Here is a 22,001-nt window from a genome sequence, read left to right as displayed (position 1 = left end):
ACTGGTGTCTGATTGGGTAAGTGTCTCCCCATGCTGTCATGTGAATGGTCCATTGACTAAGTACTCAATCTGTTCTGTGAAAATGCTCAGTCTCTCAGATTTCCAACCCCACCTCCCTACTCCCTCTTTTCCATGATGACAAAAGAGCCTGTGTGGCTTTTGAGTGCCTGTGCTGATGCAGGAAGTGAGCCTATGACATTCTCATGCTGCTCACCAGTGTCCTGTCACTCCTGAGGCCTGGATGTCTCTTACGTCTCGGGTCCTGCTGGTGACACTGACCTGTTGGCTCATGTCTGTGTCCGGTGCAACTTGCATTTGTATCTTTCTCCTCTTCCTCGGGACCTGGTGCTCCCTGGCTGACTAAGCCTCTGCTGGTGTTGGTGGCATTTCTGGAATCTGCGGAACCTTCTGAATCTGGGTCTCATCCTCCATCCTGCCCCCCTCCAGGGTCGCCCACTTCACTGCCTCGACTGCGGGGTCACCTAGTCCCTAGGTGGGTTAGGCTTCCTTCATAGTAGCTCCCCTGGCTCTTCAGTCAGCCACTTTCCACATTCCCCTTCAGGGACTGCAGCCCCCCACCCCCATCCCCGGGGTCTCACTGGCAGCACAGAAGGAACCAAGACCAGCTCTATACATGGAAGTTCCTCAACTCCAGCCATCCCTGTGTCCATGGAGGCTACTGGGTCATTCTGCAAAGTGAACTCTCGCAGGTCCCAAATGCATGTGGGGTAAAACCCTCTTTTGCGTGGAGTCCCTATCCTCTTCTCAGACACGCTTCCTTGTCTGAGATGTCTGACTCTGCGTGCCACCGCCTCTGAGGACCTTCTACCCCATGGGACTGCAGTGGAGCACTTTCTTTGCCTTGTGTTCAATGTTGACCCAAGCCTTGCCCTGCCACATGTGGGCCAAAAAGGGCATCCTTGGGCATTACGGGAAAATGTCTGTCACCCCTCCGTCAAGTGTACATATATAATAAACAGAAAGATAAAGAACAGAATGGTCAAATGTGCCAAAGACGCCTAAGACCTCAGCTAAGATGTGCATAAAGAGGTGTCCCATGGGTTTGGCTACACAATCATTACTGGTGGCCTTGACAAGACCCATTTCGTTGAGCTGATAGGGACAGAAAAGCTCTGTTAACAGAGTTGAGGAGGGAATGGTCTCAGAAGCTGAGGCTGTTTTGCATTAGCAGATAAAGTGCCGGTAGCTGCTGAAGGACATGTGGGTAGGGCTGAGTTTTCTTTCCCCCTTTCTCTGTGGCATGTTCCAGGACAGAGGGAGCACTGGATGGTTCAGGAAAGAGGTGTGATCATTTCAGGAGCAAAGTCTCGAGAAGGCTGGAGGTCTGGCATCCTGAGCCGAGGCCAGGGGAATGGTCACGGTTAGGAGTGTTGTATGCAGAGAGGTGCAGAGAACGCCAGGCCAGGCGCGGACAGAGTTGGCTCTGAGGGAGGCCCTGAGAATTCCCACCCCAGTGCTTCTGCCATCTCAACGAGAATCTTTAGGGGGCAGCCATTCCAATGGAGGAGGGTTGCTAGCATTGTGGAGGAGTATTACGAGAGTACCGGTGGAACTGGCTCGAAAGCAAGAAGCAATCCTCTCATGGTCATGGACAGAAGTAAAGCAATACAGAAGGTATGCTAAGGTGCTCAGACATAGGCACGGTCAGGCGCGGCCTCCCCTGACGATGCCCAGGGCATGACCGCTGGCGGGAGACTTTGGAGAGGAAGAGGACAGAGAGGCTCTGGTGCCGGCCGGCTCTGCCTCGTGGGCGCTGAGGTCGCCAGGAAGGATCAGAGGAGCGAGGACTGAGGAAGACAGCGAGTGTTCCGCGTTAGCGTGAGAAGCGTGTTCAAAGCCTAGGGTGGGTGGGAGGAGAATGATCCGACTGGTGCAGGTCCCGACCGTTGGACGGCGGGGGCGGTCGGGCAGCAGGGCCTGGACCTCACCGGCCCCATCCCTTAGCCGACAGTTGACAACAACCTTGGGGAGGGAAGTCCACATAGACAACGGAAAGCTGACTGCCGCGGCCTCCACTAGGCTCCACGCGCAGGCCCACAACCCGCCAATCCTAGGCCAGCCTCAGCTGCGTCCTTCCGGCTTCACCGGAACGTCCTGCTGCTGTCGCTATGGTTCCGAGGGCGGGACTAGTGACGGCCTCCTCCCCCGGCTCGGTTCTCTAGGCCCGCATCGGCCCGCTCTAGCGCATTCTGTCAGCCGGGCATTTCTCCCTCTTGGCTTCCACAGCCTTTCCTTCTAGGGTTCTGGGCAGAAAATCCGCGGGAAAAGTGGATTTACTCCGGGCGGCGGCCGACCTCAGTTTCTGTGGCCTGTAGATGGCAGTCTTGTGCCGTCCGGTCTCCTCGCGCGTTTCTCTCCCCCGCCCTGCGTGCTTGAAAAAAAATGTCGCGAAGCCTTTTTCTAGAAAAGAGGCCTTTTCCTCGCCCCTGCAAAGTCTGCGCGGCCCTGGACGTGGAGATTGAAATGCCGCCTTCTGGGGCGGACCCCAGACAAAACTCACGGGCCTGTGGACAAAGCCCTCTCGCTTTTCAGATTGGCATTTCGCCTGCGGGGCTGCCTAGGCACCCTAGCAACATGTATTTCTGCTTCTCAGAAGGGGCGTTCTTTTCCAGACCCGTCCTGGCGTTTATGGAACTTTTATCAATATGTTCTTTCATTATAGACTTCATTTAACCTCGCACTCGAAAATTTCCGTAGTGATAAAGTACAATAAAGAAAACCTCATCCACAGTCCTCTCACCCAGCGCGAACCGTTCATTAGTCTTTGCACTCATTTCCTAGGAGGTTTTCTGATGCACAAAAATGCACTTTTAGCGTACTGAGATCCGCTTTTTGTGACGTCGACGTCTTTCTTGTTAAACAGTGTTACGTTTTTGAAAAAAAAAATTTTTCCTAATTTGGATTAGTTTTATTGGGAAAAAAACAATGCAAACCTTTTGTAAAACCTTTAATGTTTATGTAAAATTTAAGTGCAAGATACAAAATCTTGTGTTCCAAAGAACACCATCACAGCAGGAGCTGTGACCTTTCTTTCATTTTATGTTTAATCCTCAGCTGCTGCAAGACCAAATACCACTTTCTGCGTGCCTAATGAACATTGGGAAACAATATTTATTCGTTTTTCTTCATTTACAGTCAAATTTACATAGCAGTGCAATATTATATAGCAATAATTTCTACATTATTTTCTTTTCATTTTGCATGTTGTAGTTCACATTTCCCTGTGTTTTTCATTTTTCTGTGTAATTAGTGTTTGGGGTGGGGATGTAGTTTGTGGAAGAACACTTAGGAAGTATTACCTTGAGGTTCTGTGTTTGATCATCAGAGCTGGGAATACTTTTTTTTTTTAAATTCAGTTTTCGTGGCATCAGCCAGGTCAATTAATTTACTGAAGACCATTGACCTTGTTGATGACAGATTCAGTACAGTGCCCATCTATTTGTAGATTCAGCACTCTTTCATTCCATAAAATGTTGAGGCTCAAGCAATTGAGTGATGTAGCAGTTCCCTTGGTAGAGACAGATCTTTGATTGTTGCTGCATGTGTTGCTTAGCTGTCAATATACTGTCTGTTTTTCCAGAGGACTTTGCATTAGAACAACTCATTTCATTGAACAGATATTCTGGAAGGCATTGTTTTGTTCTGTGGTGATAAAATCCCAGCTATTTGCAGTAAGATATATATGTGAAGCAAGAACTGCAAAGTTCTTTCTTTCCCCAAGTCTAGCTGATACTGTGAAACTGCTTTGGGCATGCCTCATACAACTGAAGAAAAAAAAAAAAGTCATATATTTCTTTTCCCTATCCCCCAAAGACAAAAGGTTTCATTTTAAACAGTACAATAAGCAAATATTCTGAATTATATGCAAGTTTATACAGATGAATTCTTTGCCATAAAGCATTGTTTGACTTAAACACTAATTTTTACTTCTCACAGAATCTCATGTTGGGCCAGCCTTGGGCCAGGGTTCAGGACAAGTTCCCTTCCAGTCCCAGCTTAGCCAGCCCGTCCTATTATTACTGAGTCCCTTTCTTCTCTGGGCCAGCTGTTTCCTCAATTTTAAGAAGTAGAAACATTCATGGAGGAGCATCCAGAGAGTGGGGTAGTAAGGTATAGCACCTCTTTTTTTCTCTTATGCACTGAAATTATTTTTCCAAGAAACCTACTTTTACTTACAGAATTTGAAACTACTGGTCTACTCTAAGTTTTTCTCTGCATTCAGGCCCCCAGACAGGAAAGGAAGAATATAGAGAAAATTCTAAAAATGAATAAACATCCTTAAAAGTACCAGACCCTAAAAAGTAATCGCTACTCATAGGTCCAAACACCATCAAGATATTATAGCTACCTTTATCTTAAAAGATTATTTGAAGCCATATATTTATGTTTCTACATGCGAATGTATTTTCACTCATGTAATAAATCGACCTAGCCTGCCCTAAGTATGAACTGCACAATCACTGCAAACCAAATGCTATAGAAATTTAAGTCCTTTTTGACTGTAAATGCGAATATTATTGTATTTCCCAATGTTCATTAGGCAGGCAGAAAGTGGTATTTGGTCTTGCAGCAGCTGAGGATTAAACATAAAATGAAAGAAAGGTCACAGCTCCTGCTGTGATGGTGTTCTTTGGAACACAAGATTTTGTATCTTGCACTTAAATTTTACATAAACATTAAAGGTTTTACAAAAGGTTTGCATTGTTTTTTTCCCAATAAAACTAATCCAAATTAGGAAAAATTTTTTTTTTCAAAAACGTAACACTGTTTAACAAGAAAGACGTCGACGTCACAAAAAGCGGATCTCAGTACGCTAAAAGTGCATTTTTGTGCATCAGAAAACCTCCTAGGAAATGAGTGCAAAGACTAATGAACGGTTCGCGCTGGGTGAGAGGACTGTGGATGAGGTTTTCTTTATTGTACTTTATCACTACGGAAATTTTCGAGTGCGAGGTTAAATGAAGTCTATAATGAAAGAACATATTGATAAAAGTTCCATAAACGCCAGGACGGGTCTGGAAAAGAACGCCCCTTCTGAGAAGCAGAAATACATGTTGCTAGGGTGCCTAGGCAGCCCCGCAGGCGAAATGCCAATCTGAAAAGCGAGAGGGCTTTGTCCACAGGCCCGTGAGTTTTGTCTGGGGTCCGCCCCAGAAGGCGGCATTTCAATCCCCACGTCCAGGGCCGCGCAGACTTTGCAGGGGCGAGGAAAAGGCCTCTTTTCTAGAAAAAGGCTTCGCGACATTTTTTTTCAAGCACGCAGGGCGGGGGAGAGAAACGCGCGAGGAGACCGGACGGCACAAGACTGCCATCTACAGGCCACAGAAACTGAGGTCGGCCGCCGCCCGGAGTAAATCCACTTTTCCCGCGGATTTTCTGCCCAGAACCCTAGAAGGAAAGGCTGTGGAAGCCAAGAGGGAGAAATGCCCGGCTGACAGAATGCGCTAGAGCGGGCCGATGCGGGCCTAGAGAACCGAGCCGGGGGAGGAGGCCGTCACTAGTCCCGCCCTCGGAACCATAGCGACAGCAGCAGGACGTTCCGGTGAAGCCGGAAGGACGCAGCTGAGGCTGGCCTAGGATTGGCGGGTTGTGGGCCTGCGCGTGGGAGCCTAGTGGAGGCCGCGGCAGTCAGCTTTCCGTTGTCTATGTGGACTTCCCTCCCCAAGGTTGTTGTCAACTGTCGGCTAAGGGATGGGGCCGGTGAGGTCCAGGCCCTGCTGCCCGACCGCCCCCGCCGTCCAACGGTCGGGACCTGCACCAGTCGGATCATTCTCCTCCCACCCACCCTAGGCTTTGAACACGCTTCTCACGCTAACGCGGAACACTCGCTGTCTTCCTCAGTCCTCGCTCCTCTGATCCTTCCTGGCGACCTCAGCGCCCACGAGGCAGAGCCGGCCGGCACCAGAGCCTCTCTGTCCTCTTCCTCTCCAAAGTCTCCCCGCCAGCGGTCATGCCCTGGGCATCGTCAGGGGAGGCCGCGCCTGACCGTGCCTATGTCTGAGCACCTTAGCATACCTTCTGTATTGCTTTACTTCTGTCCATGACCATGAGAGGATTGCTTCTTGCTTTCGAGCCAGTTCCACCGGTACTCTCGTAATACTCCTCCACAATGCTAGCAACCCTCCTCCATTGGAATGGCTGCCCCCTAAAGATTCTCGTTGAGATGGCAGAAGCACTGGGGTGGGAATTCTCAGGGCCTCCCTCAGAGCCAACTCTGTCCGCGCCTGGCCTGGCGTTCTCTGCACCTCTCTGCATACAACACTCCTAACCGTGACCATTCCCCTGGCCTCGGCTCAGGATGCCAGACCTCCAGCCTTCTCGAGACTTTGCTCCTGAAATGATCACACCTCTTTCCTGAACCATCCAGTGCTCCCTCTGTCCTGGAACATGCCACAGAGAAAGGGGAAAGAAAACTCAGCCCTACCCACATGTCCTTCAGCAGCTACCGGCACTTTATCTGCTAATGCAAAACAGCCTCAGCTTCTGAGACCATTCCCTCCTCAACTCTGTTAACAGAGCTTTTCTGTCCCTATCAGCTCAACGAAATGGGTCTTGTCAAGGCCACCAGTAATGATTGTGTAGCCAAACCCATGGGACACCTCTTTATGCACATCTTAGCTGAGGTCTTAGGCGTCTTTGGCACATTTGACCATTCTGTTCTTTATCTTTCTGTTTATTATATATGTACACTTGACGGAGGGGTGACAGACATTTTCCCGTAATGCCCAAGGATGCCCTTTTTGGCCCACATGTGGCAGGGCAAGGCTTGGGTCAACATTGAACACAAGGCAAAGAAAGTGCTCCACTGCAGTCCCATGGGGTAGAAGGTCCTCAGAGGCGGTGGCACGCAGAGTCAGACATCTCAGACAAGGAAGCGTGTCTGAGAAGAGGATAGGGACTCCACGCAAAAGAGGGTTTTACCCCACATGCATTTGGGACCTGCGAGAGTTCACTTTGCAGAATGACCCAGTAGCCTCCATGGACACAGGGATGGCTGGAGTTGAGGAACTTCCATGTATAGAGCTGGTCTTGGTTCCTTCTGTGCTGCCAGTGAGACCCCGGGATGGGGGTGGGGGGCTGCAGTCCCTGAAGGGGAATGTGGAAAGTGGCTGACTGAAGAGCCAGGGGAGCTACTATGAAGGAAGCCTAACCCACCTAGGGACTAGGTGACCCCGCAGTCGAGGCAGTGAAGTGGGCGACCCTGGAGGGGGGCAGGATGGAGGATGAGACCCAGATTCAGAAGGTTCCGCAGATTCCAGAAATGCCACCAACACCAGCAGAGGCTTAGTCAGCCAGGGAGCACCAGGTCCCGAGGAAGAGGAGAAAGATACAAATGCAAGTTGCACCGGACACAGACATGAGCCAACAGGTCAGTGTCACCAGCAGGACCCGAGAGGTAAGAGACATCCAGGCCTCAGGAGTGACAGGACACTGGTGAGCAGCATGAGAATGTCATAGGCTCACTTCCTGCATCAGCACAGGCACTCAAAAGCCACACAGGCTCTTTTGTCATCATGGAAAAGAGGGAGTAGGGAGGTGGGGTTGGAAATCTGAGAGACTGAGCATTTTCACAGAACAGATTGAGTACTTAGTCAAATGGACCATTCACATGACAGCATGGGGAGACACTTACCCAATCAGACACCAGTCTGGAGGTCTCTCCCTTTACTATCCAGGACAGAGGGTAGACACTCATGATGAAGATCAGATCAGTCAGAGGGGGCACCAGTGAATCTGTGGCCTCTGCACACCATCTCTACCAGCTCCCCATCTCTACCCGAATGGGGGAATGGGGCCTCCTGGCCTCTTCTCCTTTAACCCAGGAAATTTTTTATCCCCATGGACTGACCCAGAGAACAGCAAAGAAAGTGGAGAGGACCAGAAGACAGACACAGAGGGGAGCATCTGATGAGCTTTCCTGAGGTGAGCCCACGGCCTCCTGGAGGCCTGTCATTGCACTCCCCAAGATGTGCCAGGCTCCACTGTCTTTAGCAACACAGACCCTACTTCCCAGGCTCTGTACCCTAGAGCTTGGACTCAGAAAATTCTTCTGAGCCAGGAAATGACCTTCAGAGGAGTTGCAGAAAGCCAGTGTTTCTTATTAAAAGAAGTGCTTCTTTCCTTATTACCGTTTGTTTTCAAGTTCAGTAATGCCAGTCTTTGCCCAAGGGTTGAGAGGTAACAGTTGATATTTCAGTCGTTCTGGACTGACCCAGAAATACCTCCCGGGATCTCTTGCCCACCGTATCATTTTGTCAGATAACCTATCCTTCATTTCTCCTGGACCTCGCATGCCCATGTGTTCAGCGCTGCCCTTTGTCCCAGGGGAGAAGCAAGGAATTTCTCCTACTCAGGGGCATGTCTCAACTCTTGACTCCAGCAAGTGGGCTTTCTTTGGCTCCTTTGGATGTGTTTTCTTTCCAGGATCCCCATTCTATAATAGAAGCAACAGGAGACAGCTTACATGAAATCAGAGAGGACATCCTTACTTTATATGGAGCTGTATGATTTAGAAAACATTGGTGTACCCAATTTTTGCCTCGCTTGGTTCTACAACAACAGTAGCCTACCTCACATCTTACTGTGAGACCCAAGAGTCTGGCGAAGGCAAGCCAGGACACAGGCCCCAGGGGGTGACCAGGGCTCTTGTGGATCATCCTGGGTACCTCTAATGGGGTCGTGTGGAGGAAAGGCTCAGTTCTCCCCTTGTCATGGACCAGCCTCTTCTGGTCTCCTCCCATCAGGGTGAGCCTGTGGCAGCTCCCTTTCAGATCTGGAACCCTGCAACTCCACCAAAGCACACAGTTTGAGGAGCTGGGCAAAGATGGAGTTTCCCTGGACCTTCAGGTCCTGATGGTGCCAAAATCTTCTCTTGGATTGGACCCTGCTCCTCTACTGGAGAGCACACACCTCAGTAATTTGATGATGGGCTGACACAGGTGGCCCCCGGTAAGATCTCTGAACCTCCAGACTTGGTCCTCTCTCTTTACCACACCGGTACTGGGCCCTGAACCCCTTCTAGTGAGCTGAGAACTCAGACTGACACCCTAGCACTGCAGAGGCCAGAATCACAAGGGAGTTCAGTTCTGTCCCGTTTGGACTGAGCCAGTCAGTTGCTCACCCTGGAGGGCCCCAAAGTACAGCCTCCAAGCTGGCAGCTGTGAGACCCAGAGGCCAATCTCATGATCATGCCAGAGTTTTGCAGAGGCTTGCCACAGACAAGGCAACCTCTCCCAGCTGCTCCCAGCTGCCCATGCTGCCACCCTCCTGGACAAAGAAGTATCTTTGTCCCAGGCATTCGGTCTGAATCTCCAAACCAGCCAAGTGCCCCTGCCTCGCCTCTCATCCCAAACCCAAGGTCCTCTAAAAGACTGCTTTGTGCCCTCCCCACTGCCCAGCTGGATTCCTCCTACTTGCATTGTTTCCAAATAGGCCAAACCTTCCCCCTGATGCCACTCTCCTGAGTTAACTCAATCTTGGACTCTCCCATGACACCACCCAATTAGACCTTTCCCATAGAAGATGTAGTACTCTCTGCCCTCAACACCATGTGTCACAGAGGCAAGAATGGGGGCAGGAGGGATGATGGCAGCCTTCCTGCACCCCCACCCCTACCTCATGACCTACCTTATGACTGCGCCTCCATTCTTGGTGTATAAGGAACCACTCCTGGGGCTCGTCCCAACTCTCTACATCTTTGTTGTCTATTCACCAGTCCTCATGATGATCACAGATTGGTGGCACCTGCAGTATGTTATTTTTCACAGGTGCTTTGGGGGAACAGAAAGGACCACACCCTGAGAAGCCCACGGCCCTCAGCTTCTAGTATCCAGTGCCCCTGCCTCTTTATAAGCCAAGCTTACTGTAAGTGTAGACTACAATGGAATACTTTTTGGCCACCTCTCTCTGTCTTCCTCAGTGTGCCCTCACATCTGTGGCACATCCCCCAGCTGAAGCTCTCCAGCCAGTTACACATTGCCAAACCAGCCTGCCCCATGCTGTCCTGGCCGCAGACAACGTTCCTCCTTTCAGTACACTCTGCTTCCTCAGAGTGACATCTGTGACATCGGCACCCTAGCTTTCTCCTACCCCTCAGACCACTATTTGTAAGTCTTCCCGTTGGTCCCTTTTCTTGGGTCACCTGAAAAACCATGATTCTTCTTGGTTTCTGACCTTTGCCTGGGACACTTATCACTCTACATATGATTCCAGGTGACCAAATCTACACCCAGACCTTTTATCAAATCCAACTTGTTACAATTCTTGTGTCCCTGCATGTTGATGGCTCCACGTGGCCAACTCTATGTAAGAACCTTCAGCGGATCCCCAGAGCCTCTAGAGGACACAGCTTCTGGAGCACCTCCACTCAGATTATCCCTCAAACCCTGCAATCATCAGGTGACCCCAAACCCATGTCCCACGTCTCGTGGTAGGCACTGCCACCCATACGATCTCTTAAGCCGCAAGCCTGGGAATGCTGCTCCATTTGATCACGACCACCTCACTGCTTCCCTGGGACTCTCTGAAAAAGGCCAACCATGAAGCCCACATTGGCACAGACGCCAGGAAAGTCTCCTACGAGGGTTTCGTTCTTTGCAGAGACTCTCTGGACACACCTTGAGCCCAGGCATATGCCCTGGTTTGGATAGCCCCCGCCACAAACTCCAAGCAGAGGCCTGGGCCCTGTAATGTATCTGGGTGGTTGAAATCCTCAGTTGCTCTAAGAACTCAACAGACAGGGCTGGTGCTGGAGGTCAGTGGTAGAGTGCTTGGTTAGCATGCGCCAGGCCCTGGGTTTCATCCAAGCACTATGCAGAAGAAACAGCTAGGAAAAGAATGATTATATAAACGGGATGGCATCGAACTAAAAAGCTTCTTCACAGTAAAGGAAACAATCAAGAGTGTGAAGAGAAAGCCTACAGAATGGGAGACTCTCTTTGCCACCCGCACCTTAGACAAGGCATTAATTTCCAGGATATAAAAAGAACTCAAAAAAAAAAAAAAAAAAAAAAGAAAGGAAGGAAGAAAACCCACAAATAACCCAATCAGTAATTGGGCAAAGGAACTAAAAAGAAAAACATACAGTCAATAAATCTATGAAAAAATGTTCAACATCTCTAGCAATTAGAGAAATGCAAATTTAAAACTACACTGAGATTTCACCTCACTCCAAACAGAATGGCAATTGTGAAGTATACAAGTAACAAGAAACATTGTTGAGGATGTGGGGGAAAGGGTACACTCATACATTGTTGGTGGGACTGCAAATTAGTGCAACCACTCTGGAAAGCAGTATGGAGATTCCTCAGAAAACTAGGAATGGAACCACCATTTGACTCAGTTATCTCACTGCTCGGTATGTATCCAAAGGACTTAAAATCAGTATACTACATTGACGCAGCCACACCCACGTTCATAGCAGCACAGTTCACAACAGGTAGGCTATGGAACCAACCTAGATGCCCATCAACAGATGAATGGATGAGGAAATTGTGGTACATATACACAATGGAATATTACTCGGTCATAAAGAAGAGTGACTTTATGACATTCGCCGGTAGATGGATGGATCTGGAGACTATCATGCTAAGTGAAATAAGGCAACCCCCAAAAAACAAAGGTCAAATGTTCTCTCTGATGTGTGGATGCTAACCTGCAACAAAGGGTGGGTGGAGGGGAAGAACAGATGGTCCGTGGTTTAGACAAAGGGGAGTGAAGGGTCAGGAGGTGGGGATGGGAATAGGAAAGACAGTGGAATGAATCTGACAAAACTTTCCTATGTACACCTATGAATACACCACAGCGAATCTCACCACTGTCTGTGTCCACAAGACTCGGATCCTAATTAGAATAAGATATAGTCCATGCTTGTTTGAATATATCAAAATTGATTCTACTGTCATGTATAACTAAAAAGAACAAAGAAGAATTTTTAAAAGGAATCTGCAAGTAAGATAAAAAAGAAAAGAATGATTAGGGAAACACCTCTCCACATCTGTGCTTGAAATAAGGCATCGCTGCGTCTTATTGTTCACCATCAATTTTCCTGGCACTATTTGGACTGTTACCTAACACAGGAATTAATTGGATTACAAAGTGTCGTAAAGTGTCACAAATGCAACTCAACACACTTAGCAAGTATGCCTAAGAGCTGGTTCACACACATCAACTGACACAAATTGGAGCCATCTTCCGTTTTCAAATAACTGCTGTGCTGTATCTCATGAAGGTGCTGTACAACAGTTCACTAACTGTGAAAAGAACCCAAGCACAAGGGATCATCAGAAGAAATAAAGAATCTCACGTTTCATTAGCAAACGCAGGGTTTCCACATCAAAACTGCAATTGCAGAAATACAGAGATCCACAAGGGTAGTGTAAGTTTGAAAACATGCATTTCCTGTGAAACATTTTTTTTCCCATTCCTTAGCTTAAGAAATCTGTACAGCACAGCAGTGAATGATGAAAACCTGCTTTCCTTTATAAGGAGGGGCCTCTCATTTCCGATTTTGGTTTTCCTCCTATAAAGACGGGTCCTTTCTCACAGCTGCAGCCTAGGCTTTCCTCAGTGGAGCTTAAGGTGACACTCATGCCCCGGGGGTGGGGCAGGGGGCATCTCAGGACTGACTAAATCAGCATCTCTGGGGATGGTGGCCCTGCATCTGTTCTTCAAATCACTCCACGGGAGATCTCATGCACAGCTGAGGCTGAGACTCATAAACACACACTCCTCCTCACCTGTTTTGTTTTCAAATACAATCTTGAGCTTGATAGTCTCTTTCGTTGTCACTGAATTTTTTTCCCCAAAAGGTTGATTAGGTATCTTCCCTGTGGAGAGCTAGGTTTGAGCCATTCATTTTGTAGGCATATGTAGAGAAATCTCAAGGAGTCGGGATTGTGTTTATTCCACAAAGTCCCCTTTCCTACTTGATGGCTGAGGGGAGGAGGAGGGCCTCACAAGTGATGAGGCCTCTGAATGCCATTGTCTTGGAAACCGTGCTGCTGCTCACCTCCACAGGGTCGCTTACTCAGGCAGGGGATGAGACAACAGCCCTCCCCACTCTGATGTCTTCCTGGGAACAGAGGTTGCAGCTGAGAGGTGAGGCTGGTTGCCAGGGAGACCGAAGCCGGATCCTTGAGATTCGTGAGTAAAAAATGACGTTCATGGAATTTAGGACGCAGGATGGATTATGGGAGCCTGGCCGCGGTTATGGAATTGTGCTCACAGTCGTGCGCAGGCATATGGGTGTGCACGCGTCTGTGCACACACACAGTCACGTTGCACGCTCACCAGCGCACCTTCTACCCAGTTGTGCACAAGTGCCACTGTCTGGCTGGAGCATCAAGTGCACATGGAGGATGTGGGAAATAAGCAGCAATGTAGGCAGGACCCAGAAGAGGGAAAGAGCAGCAGATTCCTTACTGTTGTAAAGAAACGACCGCACACCTTTCCCCGCTGACTAACTTGCACGTGTGCATTACATTTTTAAAAACAGCTTTATTGAGGCATACCATAAAATTCATGCGACTAAAGGTACAATGCAGCGACTTTGAGTACATTCGTGCGGTTGTGCAACCATCAGCACAATCCTGTTTCAGGATGCTTCTATCCCCTCCCCCCAAAAGATTCCCTCCTACCCATGTAGCGGTCAATCTCCATGACTACCACCAAGCCCAGGCATTCCCTATAAACTGACTCATGCAAGAAGTGGTCCTCCCCCCCACCCCGACCGCCCCCCGACCCCAGGTTCTGGCCATTAGCAAAATATTTTCAAGTTTTAAACAAGCCATAGCACATATTAGTGGTTTGTCGCTGTATTTGCTCATTAATATTCTACTGTATGGATATCCGAATTCCACTTCTTCATTTTTCATTTTATTTTTTTCCACCTTTATTTAGACCTTCAACAACTGGCAGACATTTAATTGTTTTCACTCCGGGGCCATCATGAATAGTGCTGCAATGAACATGGAGTACACGTTGTCTTAGTCTGTTTGCTGTTGCCAATATCCTCAACTTGGGGAGGTATAAAGGAAAGAGTTTATTTTGGCTCATGGTTCTGAGTCGAGGTTCCCCATCTGGCGATGGCCTTCTCCCTGGCAGGGTCCCCAGGTGGAGTAGGGCATCTTGTGGCAAGGAGACATGGAGCATGAGAGAGTACCATCCAAACTGGCTTTCACAGCAGACCCACTCTCCATATTGACCCATTAACTACTTAGCCGATTCATCTATTAATCGCACGAACCGACTGATCCATTGGTGAGGGCAGAGCACTAACCACCTCTCACAGGCCCCTCCGGGTCCCAACTCTCAAGATCTCAAAACGGGGATTCAATTTCAACATGAATTTTGGAGGGGACGGACCACAGCCCGTCTCTGTGTGGACATGTATTTTCCTTTCTGATGTATCCACGTTTCCACTTCTTTTTCTTATGTGACTGTGCCAGATAGAACCTGTGGTGCCACGCTGGAGAGAATGGTAGGAGCAAGCATCCTTGCCTTGTTCTCAGTCTTATGGGAAAAGTGCTTGTTATTTCACTACGATATGTAATGTCAGCTGTAGGTTTATGGTAGGTGCTCTTTATAGGTTGAGAAACTTTCCTTCTAACCATGTAGGGTTGGTTGAGAAATTCTTTTTCCACGAATGTGTTTTGGACTTTGTCAAATGCCTTTTCTTTTTCTATCAAGATGATGATGCGGCTTATGTCCTTTACTATGTTAACATGGTGGATGACCTTAATTGAAATTTGAATGGATTCGTGAATGTTTTCTTTATTTTTGGTGTTACTGAGGATGAAACCCAGCCCCCCTCCCTTGCATGCTAGACTTGTACTCTACCGCTGAAGTACACTCCCAGCCCTGTACAAATAATTTTCTTTTCCAATTTGCGGCAGGGCCTCGTTAAGGTGCTTGAAACTTTTGATCCTTCTGCCTCAGTCTCCCAAATAGCTGGGATTACACGTTTGCACCTCCACACCTGACTCAATATTTTCTTCAGCCTTTTGTGTCGATATTTACGATGGCTATTGGTCTGTCATAGTCTCGTGATGTCTCTCTCTGGCTTTAGTAGCAGAAATAAACACTGGTCTCACAGAATGAGCTGGGAAATGCCCCTCGACCCCCACACATTCTGGAAGAGTCTTCAAAGGATTGGTACTATTTCTTCTTTAAATGTCAGATAGAATTCACCCCCAAAGTCAGCTGGGCCTGGCTTCTCACTTGTGGAAAGATTTTTCATTTCCTCCCTCCATTTCATAGGAATGCTCTAAGTCTGTCCAGGTTTTATGATTGTGCATTCCATTGCAACCCTACTCCATTCCAATGTTTTCTTGCCTGCTGGTACCTTTCATTCAGTGTCTGGTTTAGAATTTGACATGCTGGATGTCTGTGGACATCAAGAGATTCCAGCTCCTAGCCTGTAGCTTTGGATAGTCTGATGTCTGAGACATCACTCCCAGAACCCCTCCTACAACCCATCCATGGGTATATGGAGAAAGGCTTGGAGGCGGTGATATGGTGCCATTCTCCACAGGATCTCCTGCATACTTTGGTTTGCTCTGTAGTAATGAATTCCTCTGCATGCCCTCCCCGTCTGCCTCACCCAGCGGGGCTCCTTCCCACTGCTCTCATCGTGGACCAACTGTCCCCCAACAGGGGATTGATCGCCTGCTCTCTAGCCCATCCGTGGGTGCGTGCTATGGTTTGAACACTTTTGTCCCCTCTGAAACTGATGTGCACTTAAACCCCAATGTGGTAGTGTTGTGGGGTGGGGCCTTCCGCGGAGTACTTAGGTCCCCAGGGATCCGCCTCATGAACGGATTAATTCTGTTAAAGGGGGGCTTGTGTGAACGGGTTTGGCTCCACTGCCATGTAAGGAACGACATTCATCTCCACTTGCCCTTCCACCTTCTGCCATGTGAGAAGAAGGTCCTCACCAGAAACCCGATGCAGGTACTTTGATCTTGGACTTCCAGGCACCCAGAACTATGAGAAATAACTTTCTCTTCTGTATCAACTGCCCGATCTGTAGTGTCTTGTTATAAAAGAGACCGAGACAGTGCCCGATCTCCCTCCCTGATTAAATGCTCCATGCCTGAGGCAGGGACCAATGCCACCATTCCTCCTCATTTTCCCACCACAACAGTCAGCATGGCATAGCATAGGGGGAGGTCAAGTGTGGAACTTAAACCCCGGGGCATTGGTTCAACACGTGGTCGCCGTTGGCATCTCAGAGCTGGCGTGGGCAATGAACTGATCTGGGAGGTCTGAGGAGTGTGATTTGGTGTGTGGGGAGTCAGACAAAGGCTTGCATCTCTGGCCACCACTTTACGACCTCCACGGACTCTCGGCAACAAATAAGAATTCCTACCCCGTTGCACTGTGGTGAGGATTCAACGACGCATCTTATCAAGACTTGGTCCTCAAAGGCATGAGACGACAGTAAGGCGACGCCACAATAGCCATCACAGAGGGGAACGGGTTCCGGATGCCAGCTAGAATCCACCCTGCCTAGGCTTGCATGCCAGTTCCACCTCTTGCTGCCCATGTGACCCTGGCCAAACTCTCTACTGTGGAACTGACACTGTTCCTAAGTGACGGGTCTGTGGTGGGGATAAAAGGAGCTAACATATAGAAACACACAGGATATTGTCTGACACCTAGTAAAGAAGCAGCCAACGTGCATCACCCTGTCATCCCTTCTGAACACTGCGGAATCCCCGGTCTAGAATTTAGGCCTTTGAGTTTCGGGAAAGAAATGCCCTTCTTTATTTACCTTCTCCCCTGGAGCTGGGAGACGATCCTGATCAGGTCAGTTTAACTCTTGAGTTCTCTGACAGGATCCCAAGTTGAAAATCTAAGGAACTTACCTGTTCTCAATCCACTTGTGTTGGCAGGAGACATGCAGATTTCTGCAGCAATATAGTCCTGGGGCCTCCCTAAAAACAGACTGACACAAAGCAGAATTTGTTTTCGGCTCAGAGGAATCACACGGTCCATGGCTGGGTACACGTAGCGGGCTTCTGTAGGGGAAAACAGGGAGATTTAATCACTCAGGCTTCCTGAAATCAAAAGACACGTGTCTAAATCCAGATACGATTTCGAAATAACTCAGTGATGCTCTGGTTCTCAGGAAGCAGGTGGGAAACTGCTGTTCACTTTCACCAAACCAGCGCACTGGGCAACAAGGAACGGCCCCTGGACCCCTCAGCCAGGGCACCAGCGGCAACTAGCAGGGGCTCTCCTATGGGGATCTGGGGACCCTGCTTCCAGCCTCGCTGACCGAGTGGTCTGAATGCTGGTCCCACCACAGCACCTCAAACAAACAATGACCGGACAGGTTTCTCGAGCCCCGCTTCTCCCCTGTTCCGAATCTCCACAGGCAGAGCTCCTCTTGACGCGCTCTGGTCCACTGGTCGGGGATGTCAAGGTCTGACAAGAAACAAACCACTATCGATCAACAAACCCGAATCCTAAAGTTACTTTCCTTTCATACATGTGTTTATTTGGTATTGACGATGAGGTACCCCATCAGAAAGTCCTGCGCAGGAGAATACTACTCAATTGTTAAGAAGCAGGGAAACAGTTACTTACAGTTAGCTTATCATATTCATAATAGTTTACACAGACAGTACAATGGTTAACCACCAAGTTCCAATTCCGCACCCATTTCCCACACTTTGTTTAGCTGGAGATTCTTGAACCTGGATCTCAGTGTTGCGCACCGCCATTTCAAACAGCCCTAGCACTGCTCCTGGGAGGCAGTCGATAAAATGGCACAAAAGCACAAGGACATGAACAAGGCATTCACACTACATAGACATCTTATATCTTACTGACAACAAGGAAGGGAGCAAAGACGCAGATCCAGGCTGGGAAAGCGACAACATGCGGCATGGGAGCCATTTGGGATGAGGTGAGGTCCACTGGCGTGCAGTCTCCCTTGCCCCAAGATGCCTCACAGCGCTTCACAGATGACAGGCAGGAAGATGAGGACCTCCCTGGGAGTGGGTCAAATCTCATGCCAGCGGGATTCCAGTCATAAAACTAGTCTTGGGACTCCTGCGACAACAGCTGACTGTTTGGTCCCCAAAAGGAGCCCACCCCCAGGAGCTAGCAACATAGCACTGTCTGAATCCCTTCAGGTCTCCGCCCCATGAAAGGGGGCAGGGGGCTCTCAGTTTTCTTCCAACCACTGCTTGAGCAGCCTCTGAAACATTCTCTTGCTTTCCTGCTGCTTCTCCAGTTGGCACTTCTCCTCTTGCTCCTGCTGCTGCTGCTGTGCCCCTTCTGGCAGAAGGCCAGACCGGTTGGTGCCCAGGCTGAGGGTCAAGCCGCTGAGGCCCTGCACTAGCGTTTCCCAGGAGGAAGGGTTGGGGGCCCCGTTCCTCTCGCCAGAGATCCCAGAAATACTCGGCCTGTGGCCCTGGCAGTAGCGACATTCACATCGGAACCGATTCTGAGCTCTGTCGCCTGTGGGGTAGACTCGGGTCTCCCTTTCCACGGGGTAAGGTGCCATGTGATCACGGTGCCTGCGTCTCAGGTGACCCAGGAATGCTTTCTTCCTCTGAGGGAAGCCCAGCCGCTCCCAGCGCCGCTCCCGCAGGGTCTTCTCCTCCCTGTACTGCTGTTGGAACAGCCCCTCTGGCAGAGGGGCAGGGAGGCCAGAGCCAGGACTGGGGTTCAGGCCACTGAGGCCCATAATTAGCTGTTCTGAGGAAGAAGGCTGAGAGGCTGCCGCGCCCTCCTGCGAGTTCTCCCCAGTGGTCACCTGGGAAGATCCAGAAACCAATGCTGGGTTCCATTTCTGGAGTGGATCCATGGGGGTCGAGTCAGAGCTAGAAGCTCTGCCCAGCCCGGGGGTCTAGCCGGGAAGGTGAAGCTGGAGGTTTTCGAATAGCTAAGAGGTGGCGAGGAAAGCGTGTGGCCAGAACACACCAGACTGCAACAAAGGGTGACAAGAGAAGAAAGAAAACCCGTGATTATTCATCTTACTTAACCTTTCTGTCCCTCTGCTTCCTAGGTGTAAAATGGGGCTGATAATGTGACCCACCTCCTAGGCTTCCTCCGAGGATGACATGAGATAGCACATGTCCAGAGCTTAGAATGCTGAATGGCGTATCATAAAGGTTTGAGAAATGGCACCATTGATTGCATCCATGAGGCATGTGATGTAAAATGGCGAAACGTATTGAACGAGGTTAACTCCTTGCAGATTCTTTGTAACCCAGTCTCAGGAACGATGATAAGAACAACAAACAATGCCTGACTAACACGTGCTCTTCTCATAAGCATTCGAATACTTTCATCAAGTAGACTTTGAGTAAATTGCACGTATTTGTAGCATGGTGGCACGCCCTTTGGAATTTTTGCCTTCATGATCAGTGGCTTTACATCTAGTTAAAAAGGCTGCTCATGCTGATGGAAATCACCTCAAAAGTCCCAATATGTGTAAATAGATTTCTTCTACCAAAAAAAGAACAGGAGATAAAACCAGGACAATGCAAACAACACACATGAGGGGGCAGGGGTAGGGGGGCGGCGGAGGGGGCGAAGAGGGAGAAAAGAGAATAAGGAATCTCAATTCAATGGAAAACTGGTTCTTTGTAATGATCAGTCCGGTCAATTGATAAATCGTAGCAGGAATGGCTGGGGGGAAAAGAGGGAGGAAGGAAGGTATGAATAGCAGGGATGAAAGAAGAGATTTCACTACAGACTCAGAAAACAAAAAGGACTAATGGTCAGACTGCAATCAGCACCACGAAAATAAATGCTACAGCTCAGCTGAAATGGACCAGTTGCCAGGAAATCGTAAGCTACCAGAATTCACCCAGGATGAAATAGTGTAGAAATTACGGGAATTGAACTGGTAGTTAAAAAACCTTTGCAAAACGATCTCCAGGCCCAGAGAGTCTTCCAGGCCAATTCTACTGAACATTAAATGAAGATACCACACCAACTGTACACAATTTCTTCCAGAAAACAGAGCAGAGGGAACACTTCCAAACGATGTTGTGAGGCTAGTACTACACTGATACCCGGAAAACTTCAGACTGGTGCTTCCTCAGCATAAGCCCAAAACTCCTCAATGAAAAACGTAAGAGCTCCAACCCAGCAGCACATGAAAAGAACCATAAACCACGATCCAGTGGGTTTCAAACCAGGAATGCAACGGTGGCTCTTTCACTAACCAAAAATGAACGTCATCCACAGAGGGTGAGGTCAGGCGAAGAAGAAAAATGACAGCATGATAACGAAGGTATGAAGGAAAGCCATTTGACAAGATGCAAAATCCACAGATGATATGAAATCCTCTGACACACAGGGAGTAGAAGACCACTTCCTGAACCTGCTAAAGGGGCATGCGCCCCCAACCCTGCAAGGTTAAGGATTGAATGCTTTCTCTTGTATGGCTGAGAACAAGGCAAGGGTGGCGACTTTCACCACGGCTGTTCGACGTCACGCTGGAAGTCCCAGACAGTGCAACGATGTCAGGAAAGGGAGCAGCACACAAATGGGAAAGGAAGAAATCAAACTGCCCTTGGCTTCAATCCTGTGACCGTGCCTACATGGAACGCCCCAGCGTATCTCCACCCAAACTCCTAGAACTAATAAGTGCATTTAGCAATGATGCAAGAGACGAGGTCAACACGTGGAAAACCACAAAACGAAACTGAAAAACAATAGCATTTACCGTAGCTCCAAACACAAGGGAATAGGAATGTACAAAACCACTACCACCACCACCACCACCACCACCAAGAACAACAACAACAAAAAAAATACACACACACACACACACACACACACACACAGGAAGTGCCTGCAGAACACTGTAAGATCCTAATGAAAGAAATCAAAGAAGACCTAATTCGATGGAGAGAAACAATGTGTTCATGACATGGAAGATTTGATGTAGTAAAAAAAAGTTAATTATCTCCAAGTTGGTCCAGAGAACTGATGCAATGCCCATCAAGATCCTGGCGGGAGATCTGGGTACATACACCATCTGATTCTGCACTTCACCCGGAACCTCTAAATTTCCAAAAACAAGGATGAATTTGGGGAGGTCACATCATTTGCTCTTAAGACTTGCCAGAGTTTCAGTAATCAAGGCTGCTGTCTTGGAAAGGAGCAGACAGGTAGATTAATGGAAGAAAATACAGAGTCCACAAACACACCCTTACCAATATGAGTTCTGACAGGGATGCAAAGGTGGACTCAAGAGAAGGGAGAATCTTTCCATCAAAAGCATTGCATACCCATGTGCCAAAATATGAATCTCAACCTCACCATTTTTATGTACGACTAACTGAAAATGGTTCAGACATCTAAACATCAAAGGTCCAAGTTAGGTAAGACTCTCAGAAGACAACACAGGAGAACATCTTAGGGGCCAGAGGATAGGCAAGGGTAAGTCTTGATGTGACAGCAAAAGCACGGTCCATGAAAGAAAGAAAACTGAAAAACCAGACTCCATCAAAATGTAAAATGGAAGCCAGGAAAGGTGGTGCACACCTGTAGTTCCAGCTACTGGGGAGGCCGAGGAGGGAGGATCACTCGAGCTCACCAGTTCCAGAGCAGCCTGGGCAATACACGGTGACCCCGTCTCTAAAACAAAGGAAGGAACAAAAATTTCAAACTTTGGCTTGGGAAAAGACAGTGTGTCGAGACAATGAAAAGCGGAGCTACATGTAAGGATCACAGATGTGATAAAGTCTTATATCCAGAGTATAGCAAGAAAGCATTTGCAAAACGTATCAGCTAAGAAAACGGACAACCCCAAAAGACTTGGATATGAGCACACGAAACAATGTTCAACATCGTTAACCGTCAGGGACCTGAACATTAAAACCGTGATGACGTACCCCCTCACAGGTACTACAATGGGTAAAGTGAAAAGCCCTGGCAATACTAAGGGTTGGAGTACAGACTGAGCAACTGAAACTCTCATACTTTGCTGGTGAGAAGGCAAAAGAGTA

At 48.6% G+C, this 22,001-nt stretch overlaps 1 protein-coding gene across 14 annotated transcripts in view; it reads right to left on the bottom strand.

Moving 5' to 3' along the window:
• Positions 1 to 7,104: 7,104 nt before the first annotated feature.
• Positions 7,105 to 22,001, bottom strand: part of LOC124971757 (protein FAM156A/FAM156B-like) — a 22,862-nt gene continuing 7,965 nt past the window's right edge. For 10 of the 14 annotated variants that reach the window (XM_047535454.1, XM_047535457.1, XM_047535463.1 and 7 more), the window contains one exon: positions 17,332 to 18,961. In XM_047535454.1, coding sequence (XP_047391410.1) covers positions 18,197 to 18,841 — 645 coding nt within the window. In that variant the 5' untranslated portion in view covers positions 18,842 to 18,961 and the 3' untranslated portion in view covers positions 17,332 to 18,196. Of the gene's footprint in view, positions 8,456 to 16,889; positions 17,043 to 17,331; positions 18,962 to 19,072; positions 19,129 to 21,537; positions 21,631 to 22,001 lie in introns of those variants that run through there. The other 4 variants (XM_047535456.1, XR_007106347.1, XM_047535455.1 and 1 more) reach the window with 4 other exon arrangements.

Source organism: Sciurus carolinensis, chromosome X (genome assembly GCF_902686445.1).
Source record: "Sciurus carolinensis chromosome X, mSciCar1.2, whole genome shotgun sequence".
Classification (NCBI taxonomy): Eukaryota; Metazoa; Chordata; class Mammalia; order Rodentia; family Sciuridae; genus Sciurus; species Sciurus carolinensis.
Note: the sequence above shows the minus strand (reverse complement) of the source record. Positions and strands in the feature narration are given on the sequence as shown.